Here is a 16,244-nt window from a genome sequence, read left to right as displayed (position 1 = left end):
ATATTAGGAGACTCAGGAATTTGCAATTTTTAATGAGCTCTGCTGGTGGTTCTTCGGCACACTGAAGAGATGTACACAAAATAGATGGTTAATTTTAAGCCTTCTGCTTTGCGATTTATAGTGCTTTGGGTGAAATTTAGGAGACTCTAACTCTAAAACAAAACTCATAAATGGTGAAGAGCATTCAGTCAGACATAATACACATTTCTCTTGCAAAACTCACAAAATGCTTCAGCTAATAATAATGTCAACAGCTCTGTGATGGAAGTCTAGAGTTTAAGTGACTTCTCAAAGATTGCACAGCTAATGAGTCATACAGATGAGATTTGAACCAGGACTTCTGATATCCAGGCTAGTGTTCTTTTTCACTATGCTATCGAAAATGACGGGAGTTATAGGCGAAATGGAATATTGAGGAAAAATGAGAATCAAAAACACAGAATCTCTAAAAACACTGAGATACTCTTGCTTAACTAACTGGTAAAAATTAGAAAGTCTGACTCTATCAGTTGTCACTAAAGGTGTGGAGCTCTGGGAACTCTTATAAGCCTGCTGGAGGATGTATAAATCGGAACCACCAATTTGGAGAGCAATTCGGCAGTACCTAGTAAAGCCGGAGATGCATATGCCCTCCACTTATGATCCAGACACACTCTTTCACATGTGTCTAGCATATTTATTGCAGCATTCTTGTAATGAAAGGTACATCCAGTTCTGTGAGTCTTGAAGCTTTACATAATTTGGGAGGGTCTCTTTAAGGAAAATAATATAAAATTACAAATATTAAGTATTTAGAGTGAGGAAAGTAGTTACAAGAAAATTCTAGAGCCTTGGAAATCCATTTCTCTTTCTTCTGAGTTCTTTATAAATGCTTTCTGATTGCTTCTCCCCTCACTCTACAACTCCCTGCACTGTGCGGGAGAGGAATGTTAAAGAAAGGTGAGGAAAGACATACATGCAAATAAGGGGCTCTGAGCTTAAATTTCAGTAGCTTCATGGCAAATCCACCTCTGCTTGTAATAGAAAAACATTGAAAACAGCCCAAATAACTGTCAGAATGAGAATAAGTTGTGGTACATTCTGTTATAATACAGAATATTAAAAAAGAATAAACTAGAGTTACACAGATAGATCTAAAAAACTAAATTTATTTAAAGTTTTAAAATATGCAAAACAATAAGAGACTGTTTACAGATATATATTGTATATATACATATATGTACACATATTTGTGTACATATATGTATGTGTGTGTATTTATATAATTATGAGAACGTGGAAGGAAATAATAAACTAAATTCTAGATAGTGGTTACCTCTATCCAGGAGGAATGGAGAGAGGTACAAGGGATTTATTGTGTCTGGTTTTTATTTTTCCTTGAAATAAAAGAAAATGGGAAGGAGGTGTGAACAACAAAATATCAAAATATGATGTGACAAACCTAGGTGGTAGTTATCAGGTTTTATTGCATTATCCTCTAAATTCTTCTAAATGCAGGAAAGAGTTTACAAGTTTTAAAAGAAAGAGCATCATTTGCACTAACCAGGGAAAGAGGATGCTTCAATTTTAGCAACAAACCTGATTCCTCTATTTTTAACATTTAATTTATATTTTTATTGAGGTATATGTAAGTAAAATGCACAGCTCAAGGAATGTTTGCATATGTGATCCCGGTAAACTCACCCAGATCACAAAATAGAATGTTTGTAACTCCCTTCACCACACACAATTCCCCTTTTGCTGCCTAATGTTCACTCCCTAGTCTCAGCTTAGATGTCATTTCCTCTAGGAAAACTGCCATTCTCCTCCAAGATTTAGTTACTACTGCTCTTCTGTGCTTATTCCTTTAATTGACTACTTGTCAACTTCTCTTTCTAGGTTATGAGCTGCTTTTCTGAAAGTTCTAAACTACATATGTGACTTCTTTTTCTGCTCTTTGCATATACTTTTCCATTTTTCAAGTTAAATTACATTCACCATTGTTAGCTGCTTCAGAGAAACCCAATATCCTTTCCAATATTCATTCATTCCTTTTCCACATCTAGTGTTTCCATAATTTCCTCATCCAGTACTATGTTCCTCTATACTCTGAGGTCATGACCTTGAAATCAAGTTTTGGGTGTTGACCATTTCATGCATAGATTCAAGCATAATGAAAACCCTGAACATTGAGTTGTACTCCATGACCACATAAGGTATCAGAGTAATGCCTGCCTTTTAGAAGCCCTGAGCTTTACAATTTAAGCTGAAACCTACATTGCTGAACCTACTTAAAACCTGCCCCAAAGCTGACTAGTAATGCCAGCAGTGTTCATTGCACAGACTTGCCATATCAAAAGTTAACTCTAAGGAGATTTCACCCAAGACACCTAATGGAACTTCCTGGATCATAGAGAGCCTATGTGTGCTAAAGAAGGGAAATCCTCTTTGTGTTGTAGGGAGAGCAACTGGAGCGTTGTTTAATCACTGGAGTAACAAGTGGGTAGGAAAAATGACTCTGGTGTCAGACTGCCAGTGTAACAGTACAAGCTTCAAATCTCTCTGAGCTTCAGTTTTTCTTTTGGAAACGGGATGATGACACTAACCCTACTTCAGAGGGCTATTGTGAGGATTAAATGAGTGAATATGTGAAGGTGTACTGCCACATACACATTCTATTGCACCAGCCACTATTACTGACATGGCAATATATTAATTTTGAAAAGATCACTCTGGCTACTGTCTGAAAGGTGATGAATCTAAAAGAGGAAGTGCGATACCCATTTTGAAAACAAAAATAAGATGATGATATTCTTTGATATAGACAAAATGCCGTGGGTAGAAAATGAACCAACTGGTCACTACTTTTGGTCACTTGGACATGGTAGGCGTATTTAAAGAGATTTGAACTAGGAAATGAGTCATTGCTGTTTACTCCAGGTTGTCTCATTCCCCAAATTTTGTAACCAATACACCGAAGGCATACTTATTTCTTTTAATGGCCCAAAGCTACAAAATTCTGAAGGCATTTGGCTGGAAGTTTCCATATTTCTTTTCTGAAGGTTCAAGAAGTACCCAAGAACTATGATATTTCCACAAGAAATATTTTCTCATCTGTATTGAGAACAATTTTACAATTCTTCCAGGCTGTTCACTCTTCTGCAACTTTTCCTGTACACCACATGGCAGAAAATGCTCTTTTTTACATCCCAAATTGGCAAAATTGTAATCTTTCTCAAAAACTCAGTTTATTTCCTTCTCTAGAGTATTACTTCACTTGTGTCCAATTATGTGTATTTATCAATTTATGTTGCAATGATCTGTTTCCTTGCCAGTTTCTATCTTTAGACCATGAGCTCCTTGATGGAAGGGACCATGTTTTTATTTCCCACCTTGAGACACAGTATATTATTATAGTTCAGCGCATGAAGCCAGGATTCGGGGATTTAAATCTCACATATATAGAATGTATATCCTTGAGCAAGCCATTTAACTTTCCTGTGCCTATTTAACTTTCCTGTGCCTAAGATCCCTTATCTGTAAAGTGGTCATAATAATTTAAATAACTAGCCCTTCTTCTCGCTCTTAATTAGAAACCTTTTCATGATTGTCACTGATTTACAGGGAAAAAAATGTATTGTTGGATAAATATAAAAGGTAGCCTAAAAAATAAAGTCAATGTTTCTGGTCTCCCCCTCCAAAAAATGCAGATAACTGTGTTGGGAAAAAAGAGAGACTTTAAGATTCTGACAAGCAATAACCGACATTCCTCGGTCTCTCTCCAACATCTTCACACTGTGGAGTCTTCTCTGACTTCCACATTCAGGATCTCTTCAGTTCTTCTTACTTGTGAGAGGGCTCCATTCTCCAGCCATCTCTGGCAGCCCACGTTTAGGCTCTGCCAGGGAACTGATCACTCTTTTATGCTATTGTCTGTTTAGAGTCTGATGCCACACAACTGTCAATTGAGCAAAGGGCATGTCTTGCCTTTCTCTGTACTAAGAACTCAGGAACGACTGATACCTTCAGGCTAACCCTCTCAACAACTGGGTCTCCTTCTCGACGCCTTCCTTCTTCAACAGTCACTCCTTGCCTGTCAGTGTTCCTCAGCATCAGCTGGATGCTTTAGCAATTAGGACTCTACGGAGCCCGCTCCAAGCGGGCTCCTCCAGTTATAACCTCTACAACCTTAACGCCTTAGCTCTGCCCAGTCTTAGCTCCTGACCCCGCCCCCTTCCCCCGCTTCACCTCCTCTTTAAACTGGAGTCACAAGTACGCATGCTCTTCCTTAGCCAACTGGTAGCGTGATGACGTTAGCGTTGGCGTGATGACGTAGTGGCGTCGATACCTGCCTCTCTGCTGGGGGTTAGGGCGTACATTTAGAAACCACGCGGGAGTGTGTGGCGTCCCGGCTGCTAGTGGCTCGTGCTTTCCTCTCGGGCTGCGTCGCTGAATGTGTTGTCTCCGTTCCGCCCCTTCCGGGAGAGGGAAGAGGAGCAATTCTCAGGGGATAGAGTTGGAGCCCCTGAAGGAGAGGGAGCAACCGAGGGGCTTTAGAGCGCTTGAGGACAGGGTTGTGACCCGGAATTGGGGGAGTGGCTGAGAGAGGAGGGTCCCTGCAGGCAGGGTCGGAATCCGCTGGGATCAGGGCTGGTTCCGAGAAGGGCCTGGGGTAGCCGCGCGATGTTCCGGGCCCAGTGCCTCCTCAGATCCCTGCGCTTCTGTTCCTCCGCTCCCTGCCCGAGACACAAGCCTTCGGCCAAACTGAGCGTGCGGGACGCTCTCGGGTCCCGGAACACGAATGGGGAGCGCATTAAGGTTCAGGTTGGTGTATGGGAAGGAAACGGGTTTTTTCTTTTTAGTGACTTATATGGCATCCACATCTAGGCTCGCTTTGTACTGTCGAGTCAGGACGACTGGCAGGGAAAAGTTAGAAGATGTTGGCAATCGTGTGCGTTTACACTTTTCTCCTTTTATTGGCTATCATTACTTTTGGCAAAACCGTTTTTGATGCCTATAAAACGCTTTCATGGTACCTTGTTAACCATACAGCAAAATTAAAGAACGATCCCTTTTTCCTTTAGCCTCATAATGAATATCCGCAGTTATATGGTGGTTGTCTTGAGCAGGCTCCTTGAGAGCAGAAACTATGTCTTACTTGCCTTGGTATTCACACATGGCTAACAGTAAATATTTGTTTAACTAAACCGTTCATTCAACTTGTAGCTACTTCAATGCCTAAAATCAGGCTTTGCATATAATTTACGTTTAATGCATTAGAAAGAGTGGAGTTTGGTAACTTGAAAGAGCTTTGTAGTTAAGCTGCCTAGGAGTAAATCTGCATCTTAGTAGCTTGTTAATTCTGAGCATGTCACTTATGTGCTCTAAACCTCAGTTTCCTCTTATAAAATGACGGTAATAATAGTCCTTTGAAGATTAAATGAGGTAATAGGTATAAGGCATTCAGAACAGTGGTACACAGTCTAAATGTTAGCTGCTGTTATTTCTCTGGCTAATATTTATTTGCAGCAGCTCCACGTAGAAGATTTTCTCTAAAAGAAGGCTAATCAAAGTGGTTTGACTTTCTTAGTAGGTTGCTGAAACATACTGATGCAGTTATTTTTGTTATCCTCAAATATTACTGATTTTTAGCAATACGACCAATCTACCTCTCTGTATGTTTTTAGGTTTCATATTCTTTCCATGATCTAAATCAAAATTTTTCTTGATTTCATCTATTAATTTGGCATTCACTAATGATACCTTCTAGTCTAGAGAGAGTTCAAAGATGAAAAGAACAGACCCTAGGGCCTAGGTTAGAGGCTTTTATTTTAGTGCTGTGCAGTCTAATACAGGAGCTACCTGCTACTTGTGGCACTGAGCACTTGAAATGTGGCTAGTTCAATTTGAGAGGTGCTCTAAATAAAATACACATTGATTTTGAAAAACAAAAAAGTATAAAATATCTCATTTTTATATTACATGTTGAAAATATGGGCATAATGGGTTAAATTAAAAAACTAATTTCACCTGTTTCTTTCTACTTTAATTTGACCACTAAAAAATAAAATATTACGTGGCTCACATGTTTTTGTTGGACAGCCCTGGTTTAATGGCTAACATAAGAAATTACAACAATATGTTAGTATTAGTGATATCATTAAAGAACTTAGAGAAAACAAAGAGGGAAGTCTTTAACTGTGTGAGGAGGTCAAGGAAGACTTCTTGTATATAGGGTATGGTGGAGACATGAGGAAAGTAAGGGTCAGTATAGTCAATATAGTCATAACGACATTTGGATCAATGACAGACTGCATAAAAAATGTGGTCCCATAACATTATGATGGAGCTGAAAAATTCCTATTGGCTAGTGACATTGGAGCTATCGTAAGGTCATAGTGCAACACATTACGTGTTTGGTGATGTTACTGTAAACAAACCTATGCTGCCAGTTATTTAAAAGTAAGCATTTATAATTATGTACAGTACATAATACTTGATAAGGATGATAAATGACTATGTTACAGGTTTATGTATTTGCTATACTATTATTATGTTAAGTCTACTCTTTTTACTTATTAAAAAGAAAAGTTTGTTGTAGAACTATATGCCATGTTACACCAGCAGCAGCCTCATACATCTTGTTTACATGTCTCTTGATGGCATCCTTTCTCTTGCTTGATTTAATCTCATATTGTTTTATGCAGTAACATGCTGTACAGCTGTGTAACCTAAGAGCAGTAGGCTATACCACATAGCCTAGATGTGTAGTAGGCTATGCCATCAAGTTTGTGTAAGTGCACTCTATGATGTTCAAACAACGACATCACCTAATGACGCATTTCTCAGAATATATTCCTATCATTAAGTGGCACATGACTGTATAGTTTTTCTAAGTAGGATCATCTTTACCCAGGTTTGGTGGTTAATCAAACACCATCAGTTTTTTCACAATTGTTCAGTGTCTGCTAGAGGAATTTTCTCTTTGAATTTCTGTGCTAATTAAATTTAAGTTAGATGTAAGTTTAATGTCACTGGTCTACTTGAAGACATCTCATTTTTACTCACACCTCCCTGTCATTTAAATTCAGAGTATCTGAAAGTTTATGTACTATTTAATATGCAGTCATGATGAGAAGTTTCTTGAGCACTCTTTATTTATGATACTTCGTAAAATGAAAAAAAATCCCATATTTCTAGTCAATACATAATCTCTGAAATTTGACATAAAAGGAGAAAGAGCCTCAAGTATGTGCCCTGTTATTTGTAATGGTTGAGGTTAGAGGAGGTGCAGGGGCAGGAGAAGATACCTGGAATGGCCCATATTGGAGGGTTTGGTTATATGAAGTAGGTTCATCAACCTAATGGAATGTCAGGCATCTATTCAGGATGATGAGCTTTATTAACAAACAAAACAAAAGGTGGAATGCCAAAGCTGTATCTCACTGTGATAAGATCCATATAAAATTATATATGCACATGGGTGAACTAAAAGCAATTGATTTGTTAAGGCAGGGTTACGAAGACATTTCTCTGGTTTCATTCATCATCCATGTGTATGTGTAATGAAAATGTAAAATGTTTGTGTTTTAAACTCATATTTAGAAATATTTCTGTTCATTAGGGATGGATTCGTTCAATTCGATCCCAGAAGGAAGTCTTGTTCCTGCATGTAAATGACGGGTCATCTTTGGAAAGCCTTCAGGTTGTAGCAGATTCAAGCTTCGACAGTAGGTGAATTAAAAAAGAGAGAGTCCTTTCATTTTTTTTCCATCTCCACTGCTCCCCATTTTCCTAATCCACTGTTCACTTTGCCCCCTGAGCGATTTTTCTAAATAAATCTGCTTTTCATAGTTTGAGGCTTAAGTCCAAATATTAGTAATCAAGATCCTGGAGCCTTTCTTCCTCTAACATCTTCCTGAAACAGTATCCCCACCTGTCCTTTGCTTCAGTCTCTTCTTAACTACCTGCAACTTTTAACCCAATAAAGCGTAAAAATTTTTATCATTAAATATTGTAATGTTCTAATAGCAAAGTTCATATTTAAATGAGGGTTACATATAATGATATCTTGTTTATGCTGTTTTTTTGTTACTATAGAGAACTGGCTTTTGGGAGTTCTGTGGAAATTCAAGGGCAGCTAGTAAAAAGTCCATCCAAAAGGCAAAATGTGGAACTGAAGGCCGAGAAAATTGAAGTCGTTGGACATTGTGATGCCAAGGTATGTTTTCTGACATTCTTATGGAGGTTGTTTAGACTTAATTAAAAACATTAGCAATCAGTTTTAAGTGCGATTATTGGGAAGATGGCATTTAGAACATGTTTTGCTTATGATTTCCCAGAACATTGAAATGGACTATAGAGTCTGAGGAATGTAGAGAGAGTAGCAAAAAGTATTTATGTAGGTGGCTGAGAGTTATGAGTGAGAGTTAAATATTAGTGTGTGCATCTCTATGGTGCCTGTCACAGTTGAAACTTAACCACTTTTACAAGCATGCCCAGTCGGCCTCAGTGACAGAGACATACCAAGGCAGACTACATTCTTAGGAAAGGTCTGTCTAGCAGTGACTTTTCATGATCTAGAACTGTATTGTTCAATACAGTAGCCACTAGCCACCTGTGGTTGTTTAATATTAAATCAATTAAAATTAAATAAAAAATTCCATTCCTCATGAGCATTAGTTACATTTCACTTGCTCAGTGGTCACACGTAACTAGTGGCTACCATACTAAATAGCACAGATACAGAACATTTCTGGTTATAGAAAATTCAATTAGACAGTGCTAGAGTGTTATAATGCTTAGCCTGAACAAAGAAATTCTGCATTAAGACATGTTTATACCTTTTTTTTGTAAGACTCTTCTGTATAGCTTTTATTTTTAGCCTGATAAAGAGGCTGGAGGGAGTAAAATCATAGATAATTTAATTTCTTAAATTGAAGAGAATGAGGGCCAGCCATGTGAAATGACTTACCCAAGGATATAGTGCTGACTAATGTCACAGCCGAAATTGATATACTAGCCATTTGACTCCCCTGTTGTTTTTCAATACTTGTCTTCAAATATTTAATGAACAAAAAATGGAGAAATATAGAGAAATTACATCATTTTAATTAATTTTTAGTTCTTTTGGATAACTGGAATAAATTAAATATAAGAAATAAGAAAGAAAATAGGAAATATTTTAGAAGTGTCATTATGAATAGTTTTGTAAGAAATTCTAATTGACATGTAAAATCAAGAGTCAGGCTCCAAAAATAGACTGAATATAATTTGGAACCCAGAGAGGAATGGAGATGATAACTATTTTTGTTTTTGCTCTTTTAGAGGATATATGATTATTAAAAATTTGCCATGTGTTTTACTCTTCTTAAATTGTCCTCTCTTGGCTTCTGTTGATGCCTCCACCATCTCTTTCCCTTCATTTCAGTGTCATTTTGACATTAGGGAATTCTGAACTCCTAGGAGTCCCCAGATTCCTCTTAATGTTATATTTTCACTTTAGTAAGTGTAGTGTTTATTTTGATACAATTTAAATTACAAGACCTAAAAGAAATTGACAAGATTAAAAGAAACAGGCTACCAGGGTAATTCTTTTACTTAGCTTCTTTGTTATCTTTTTTATTTAAACATTGGTTTTTGTCTGAAAGTTTGTTTCTGTCCTCGTAATCTTAGGAGTGTGGGTAAGATGGAAATACTTCTAGATAGAGTCATAATTTCCTTCAGAATTTTCATAAATGTACACTACTCTGCCAGATGACAGAAAGCTGTTGACCCTCCCTCATGTTCTTAGATAGCAGTGCATGTTGATAAACAGTGTCAATTGATAATGAATAATTATGGACTTTCAAGACATTTGAATGATTTTAAAATTAAACACTAGCTCTGTGTATATAGCTGTAGAAAACAACCTTTAATATCTATAATATTCTGAACTCCTATGTGCCAAACCATGAACTATTTTGTATTATTATATCCTAATCTCTCTATTTGTAAGTAGTGATTGATAGCTAACAGATAGAAATATGATAAATAACAGGTTAGCCTTGGTGATATTGTGTATTTGCCCATGGTTCCACAGCTAATGAGTAGTAGAGCAGAATTCAAATCCAGATCTCTATGCTTCCATCCCACCACCATTCTGCTAACTTGTTGGAATCAATGTGGACTATATTTAGTTATATTAAGAAATAAAGAAGGAAAGCATCTCAGTTTCGTCCTAAAGCACTACTATTTTTTGAATGCCCTGGAAACTATTTTTTTAGCTTCTAATTTTTTTTTTCCATTTATTGGCAGGCTTTCCCTTTTAAATATAAAGAGAGGCATCCTCTGGAGTATCTGAGACAATATCCTCACCTTAGGTGTAGGACCAATGTTCTGAGTTCTATACTGAGGGTTCGCAGTGAAGCCACAGCTGCTATTCATTCTTTCTTTAAGGTAAGGTGCTTTGCTTCTTGTTCTGTCTTCTGAAAAAGTTGAATAATTGTAACACTGGAGTATTATCCTGAAAGTCTGGTCATTTCTTTACTCTAAGCACCCTTTACTTGAGTGGTACTTTTTTCTTTGGTTGATTTAAACTTTTCTCTTTATCACTGGTTTCGAGCTATTAGATTATGGTGTGCCTTGACACAGTTTTCTTTATGTTTCTCGTGTTTGGAGTCTATTGAGTTTCTTGGATCTTTTCTTTTTAACTTTCATGAACTTTTTCAGTCATTATTTCTTCAACTACTCTTATATTAGACCATCTGATGATATCTCCATAGCTGACTGATGTTATTTTTTTATTTTTATTTTTTTTGGTTTTTTTTCTCTGTGTGTTTCTTTTGGATAGTTTCTATTGCTGTGTCTTCAAGCTTATCTTTTCTTTTACAACGTCTAATTTGTTATTTCTATCCAGTGCATTTTTCATCTCACACATTGTAGGTTCACATCTAGATGTTTTATTTTGCCCCCCTTTAAAAAATATCTTCCATTTTTCTACTTTATGAACACATACAATGCAGTAAAAATACTGTTTTTTATGTACTTTTTTTCCTAATTCTTAACATATTTATCAGTTATGAGTCAGTTTTTATTGATTAATTAATCTCATTATGGGTTATGTTTTCCTGCCACTTTGCATACCTGCTAATCTTTGATGAGATACCAGATATTGTGAATTTTACCTTATCTGGGGCTGGATAGTTATAAAGTTTCTTAAGCTTTGTGCTGTTATGCAGTTAAGTTGCTTGAAAATTGTTTAATCCTTTGGGTCCTGCTTTTAAGTAGGTCTGGAGAAGTGCTCAGTCTAGGACTAATTTTTTCCCACTGTTGAGGCAAAGCCTTCCTGAGTACTCTACCTAGTGCCTTATGAATGATGATTTTTCCAAACTAGCTTGTGAGAACAAGCACTGTTTCCAGCCACATGTGAACACCAGGCACTGTTTCCTCAAATCTTTTTGCGTGGTTCTTTCATTGGCCTTGAATGGTTTCCTCACACACATGTGCTGATCACTCCTCTACCTAATATTCCAGGTGATCCTCTACACATCTCTGGAATTCTCTGCACAGCTCTCTCCTCTCTGGTACTCTGTCTAATGAACTCTAGCCACTTTGGTCTCCTCACACTCTCACCTCTGTCTCCTCAACTCAGGGATTCTGCTGGACTCTATATCTCCCTCTCCCTGCTATGGCCTGGAAAACCTCAAGGTAGTAAGCTAGGCTGCTGGTAGGGTTCACAGTGTTTGTTTCCCATCTCTCAGGGATCGCTGTCCTTTGTCGTCTGATATTCAGCATCTTGAAAACCATTATTTCATGTGGCTTGTTTGTGGGGTTTTTTGCCCTTTTTTTTTTTTTTATTGTTTCATGTAGGGTTAATCTGGTCTCTATTTCTCCATCTTGGTCATAGACATTTTATGTATAAAGAGTTACTGGTGTTGATCAAATAGATTGAACTGAGACTAAAGGCATTTTGTCTTATTTAGTTTTGCTTTTCAGTCATTTGTCCCCTCCTGGGAAAGCCACAGTGGAATGTAGTTGGTAAGTTGATGAGGGGAAGGGACTCTCCCCTCATGTGGATAGTAGGGTTCCAAAGGCAAGGAGTGACCCAGCAGATAAAGTTCAGTGTTACCCCATGTGGTTTTGGAACTCTTCCTATGCCGCTTCCCCAGATCCAGCTAATTTGTGGAGATTGTTCAACAGCGTACCCTCCCCTGTAAAAAATGCATGCAGGCCCAGGCCTGTTGCAGCTTACCAAGAAAGTTCTTGCTCTTTGAGATGCACCTTCAGAGTTGATTTCTAGTGAAACAGCTAAAGAACATCATGGCTTTAAAGCACATACTGTACTTTTGAACAAACAAAGGAAAATAAATCACACTATACAATGTCATTCCATTATAGTTTGAAAGGGTGCATTTACATATGTGCTCATAAACTTTCTTATGCAACGTCCATATGATTTTTCAGTTGTGCTTGAATCACACAAACAAAAAATTTGCTCAGCCCTGAAGATGTTTTCCCCCCCATATAGCTTTAACAGCTGACAAAGTGGACCTGCTTTAATCCTGAAAGTTTTGTAGATATATGGCCACTAGATGGTGGTATTGGCAATCCACTGACCAGTGGACTTTACCTATTTTCTGCATTTCTTTATTACTTGATGCTTTGGCAAATATGCAAAAATTAAAAAATAAGAGAATAATCTAGAAAATTTTGAAATAAAAAATAAGCAAAATTAAGTAAGATTAAAAACATTTTAAGCGGTTGAAAATAACAAATTTTAGCACTATTGGTGATAGTTATAAAGTAGGTAATTTTGAGTACTATAAATTCACTTTTTAATTGTAAAGCCCTGGAAAATATATTCCTGATACCAAGTTCTATAATTAATGTTACCCTCTCATAGGTGTGACAATTAAGATTACGTTATTTAAAGAAATCACAGGAGTGCTATAGGACATTAAATAATCATTATATATTATCTAATATTTGATACTGTTTTTTTGAGTTGTTACTTTAGGCTCCCTAAAAGATGTTAACAATTAAAATGTAAAATTTTCATAAATTTCAATCTAGAAATGCAGGAAACAAATTTGGGCAATATCTTTTAGTTAGGATACTTTAAACATCTAGTTTTTTTGTTTGTTTTTGGTTTGAGTTTTAAAGTGTTTTGCGTGTAACTTGGTTTGCTCATAATATTGATTCATTTGCTGTGTCCTAAAAATTGGCTCTCTAGAATCCTCAAGGAATGAGTTGTTTAGAAGAACTGAGTTTCTTAAATAACAGGATTATCTCTCCAGGTACCAATTTTTCTAATTTCCAGTGGAAGCTATCCCCAAATGTGTTACACACATCCTGGCTTTCTAAATTGAGCCAATAAAAGAGTTTGCCTTTTCTTGATGAGTCAGGGTTCTTCTTTTGAATATCAGATTTTTCCCTCTTCTGTGTGGCAGTTCCTTCAGAGTCTGTCACAGTGTGGAGCATTCTTTGTTCCTGTGTTAAATGACCCTAGAGTGCTGTGTATTTGAGTTTCAGTGACTGCTTTCTGTGGGTTTTGTCTCCTCTTGCTGTCACTTTTTGTTGCCAGTAGTGTGCCTGTAACTAGCAAGTGCTGTCATGTTTCTTTTTCATTAATTTTGATTAAATAATGATACTTATTTTGAGTGTGCATGAAAGAAAAATATAGTCCATGAATCGTTGAGTGATGTGTATGGGCCGTAGTATGTGATTTTTGTAATTTTCAGATACTCGGTACCTTGTGAAATATCTAGTTCTTGAATGTGTAGCTATCAAAATATTTAGATTTTTAGAGATAGTGGATGGAATCTGAAAAATTGGATGAAAGTGTTTACTTTTATTTTTTGGTCACTTTTCTGGCCTTCATATCTCTAATTAGGAACCTCTTTGCTGTGGGCTGGAATAATATTTAGATTTTTAGAGATAGTGGATGGAATCTGAAAAATTGGATGAAAGTGTTTACTTTTATTTTTTGGTCGCTTTTCTGGCCTTCATATCTCTAATTAGAAACCTCTTTGCTGTGGGACTGGTGTCCCACTGGAGGCAGCTACTAACAGTGTGCCTTGCTGTTTATTTCCCTTTTTATCTTTCTACTTCCCTCTCTACTTTCTCTTTTTTGAACTTTGTTCTCTATGCTTTATTATTCTTCCTTTGTATTCTCCTCTATAGCTTTCGGTGGTAATATTATATAGACTTTGATATGATAAGCCTTACTAGCAGCATTAAGGCTTAAACAGTGACACCTTTTGAAAGGTTTAGCATTAGTTGAGTATTAAGAATAATTCCCACCACTTGAGTAATTTTTTTTAAAAAACCTCATGCAGTTATTTTCATATGATTTACAGTGTTGTTTCTTGTGGCAGTTGACCAGTTGTAACTTTGGCAATTATATTTAGCCGTTAAATTTTCTCCTCCCTCTCCCCCTCCCTCTAGCCACCCTCATTTCCTTTGGATTTTTCACTTCCTTTCTTTGTTTACTGCACTCATGATCACAGTTGCCTGCATTCACATGGAATAAATGATTCACGTTCATAATTCTTGGCTCCTAAGAGATAAAAATTTTATGCAGTAATGTTATTATTGATTATATTTCATTCGTTCTCTATAATGTCCTCTGTGTAGCACCTCTAAGCATGTTGCTCCCAGATTAAGTACATATTTGAATACTTTCTGAGACTCCTAATTTAGACCTTGAATATTTAATCAGTCTACACCATAAGCAGGTTGTTAACTGGATATTTTGTATCTTAGCCAGAATATTTGAATTCAACCTTTTTAGGAAGAAGCAAATTTCCGAGGGCCCTGGTAACACATTGAGACGTTTTATATTCCACCAGTGACAGAATTTAACAGAAATTAGATGTGTATATATAAATTTATTATATTGATTTCAAGACCAAAATTCTTGTATTAAACACATACTATTCTGCTTTTGCAGCATAAGTCCCCTTTAGCTACCTCCACCTCCAGCCTGCATCTTTATGCTGAATGTAACCTTTTGCCTACATACATAGTCAAAATGAAAGAAGCATAACCTTGAAGTTGCTGGGTTATTTCAATCCTACTAGCAACAGCTTTTGTGGTTCACTAATGGAAATAGTCTCAGACTTTGGAGCGGAAGAATTGCAGTTGGACGCCTCAGTAATGGATGAATTTGCTGCTCAGAATCTTCCCTGAGGGAAAGGAAGTGCGCTGCCTGTGCCATGTGCAGTGCACTGTGCAATCCATTTAATGACAGACTTCCTAAAATTCATTTCTACTTTTTTTGCTGTTTATTTCTCCAGTCCCTATTTATCAACCTTAATTTTTCTCCTTTTTTGGTGGTTTGTTACAATCGTGGGTCTCATTCCAAAATAATTGAACTTTACATTGATCACTTTGTATTCCCTGAGCAATGTGGGCAACATCATTATACATTATCCTTGAGCAAGTATGTGTGTGTGTGTGTGTGAAGTTATTACCAGTATTTTAGAAAAGTGGGAAGAAGAAATAGCACCAGAGAAAGAAAAGATCCTGAAAAACCTAGGTTCCAGTCCTGGTTCTGACACTGACAAGTTGTGTGACTTTGGGCAATTCATTAAATCTGTCTAGGCCTTAATCTCCATTATCTTTGAAGTGAGGAGATTGGACTAGATAATGTCTAACTCAGTTCCTGATTTAAAATTCTTTGTACTTCTGTGAATAGTAAAATACTCAGCTTGGTATTTCAATAATTTTCTTTTGAGGAGTTAGGGAGGGATTCGATATGGCATTCTCAGTGCCATTTTAATAGTATAATAAGGTGTATGTTCTTGGAATTGTTTCATCTACAAGTATACTGGAAAAAGTGGCTTTCCTTTTTTCTTCTAGGACAGTGGCTTTGTGCATATTCACACTCCAATAATCACATCCAATGACTGTGAGGGGGCTGGAGAACTTTTTCAAGTTGAGGTAAGTTGTGCTTCCTATTTGGGGGGATATAGTGCTCTGATATTTTTCCTGTGAGGATTTGCTTTAATAAGAATTATGTGGAAACACCATTACCGGAACCTGAAATTTTGTTAATAGTAATCGTTAAAAAAAATACGTAGAAAATTCAAACTTCTCTGATTTCCTGTCCTACCAGCTATAGTATACATTGTGACTAAAAGGAGTAGATTTTTTTTTTGTACTTTGTAATCTCTTCCTCTTTTTCACCTATCTCCTCCACCCTCTCCCATTCAGCAACCATCAAAATGTTCTCTGTATCTATGAGTTTATTTTGTTTTTTTAGATCCCATGTATAAGTGAAA

At 36.7% G+C, this 16,244-nt stretch overlaps 1 protein-coding gene across 3 annotated transcripts in view; it reads left to right on the top strand.

The window, feature by feature from the left end:
• The first annotated feature begins 4,309 nt into the window (after positions 1-4,309).
• The window catches only part of NARS2 (asparaginyl-tRNA synthetase 2, mitochondrial), a 102,382-nt gene continuing 90,447 nt past the window's right edge, over positions 4,310-16,244 (top strand). The window contains exons 1-5 of one of the 3 annotated variants that reach the window (XM_039848152.1): positions 4,310-4,803; positions 7,604-7,713; positions 8,080-8,200; positions 10,276-10,416; positions 15,823-15,903. In XM_039848152.1, the coding sequence (XP_039704086.1) occupies positions 4,663-4,803; positions 7,604-7,713; positions 8,080-8,200; positions 10,276-10,416; positions 15,823-15,903 (594 nt within the window). In that variant the 5' untranslated portion in view covers positions 4,310-4,662. Of the gene's footprint in view, positions 4,804-7,603; positions 7,714-8,079; positions 8,201-10,275; positions 10,417-15,822; positions 15,904-16,244 lie in introns of those variants that run through there. The other 2 variants (XM_039848151.1, XM_039848153.1) reach the window with 2 other exon arrangements.

This window comes from Pteropus medius, unplaced genomic scaffold (genome assembly GCF_902729225.1).
Source record: "Pteropus medius unplaced genomic scaffold, Ma_sr-lr_union100, whole genome shotgun sequence".
In the NCBI taxonomy this organism is placed as follows: Eukaryota; Metazoa; Chordata; class Mammalia; order Chiroptera; family Pteropodidae; genus Pteropus; species Pteropus medius.
This window is presented reverse-complemented; position numbering and strand designations above follow the sequence as displayed.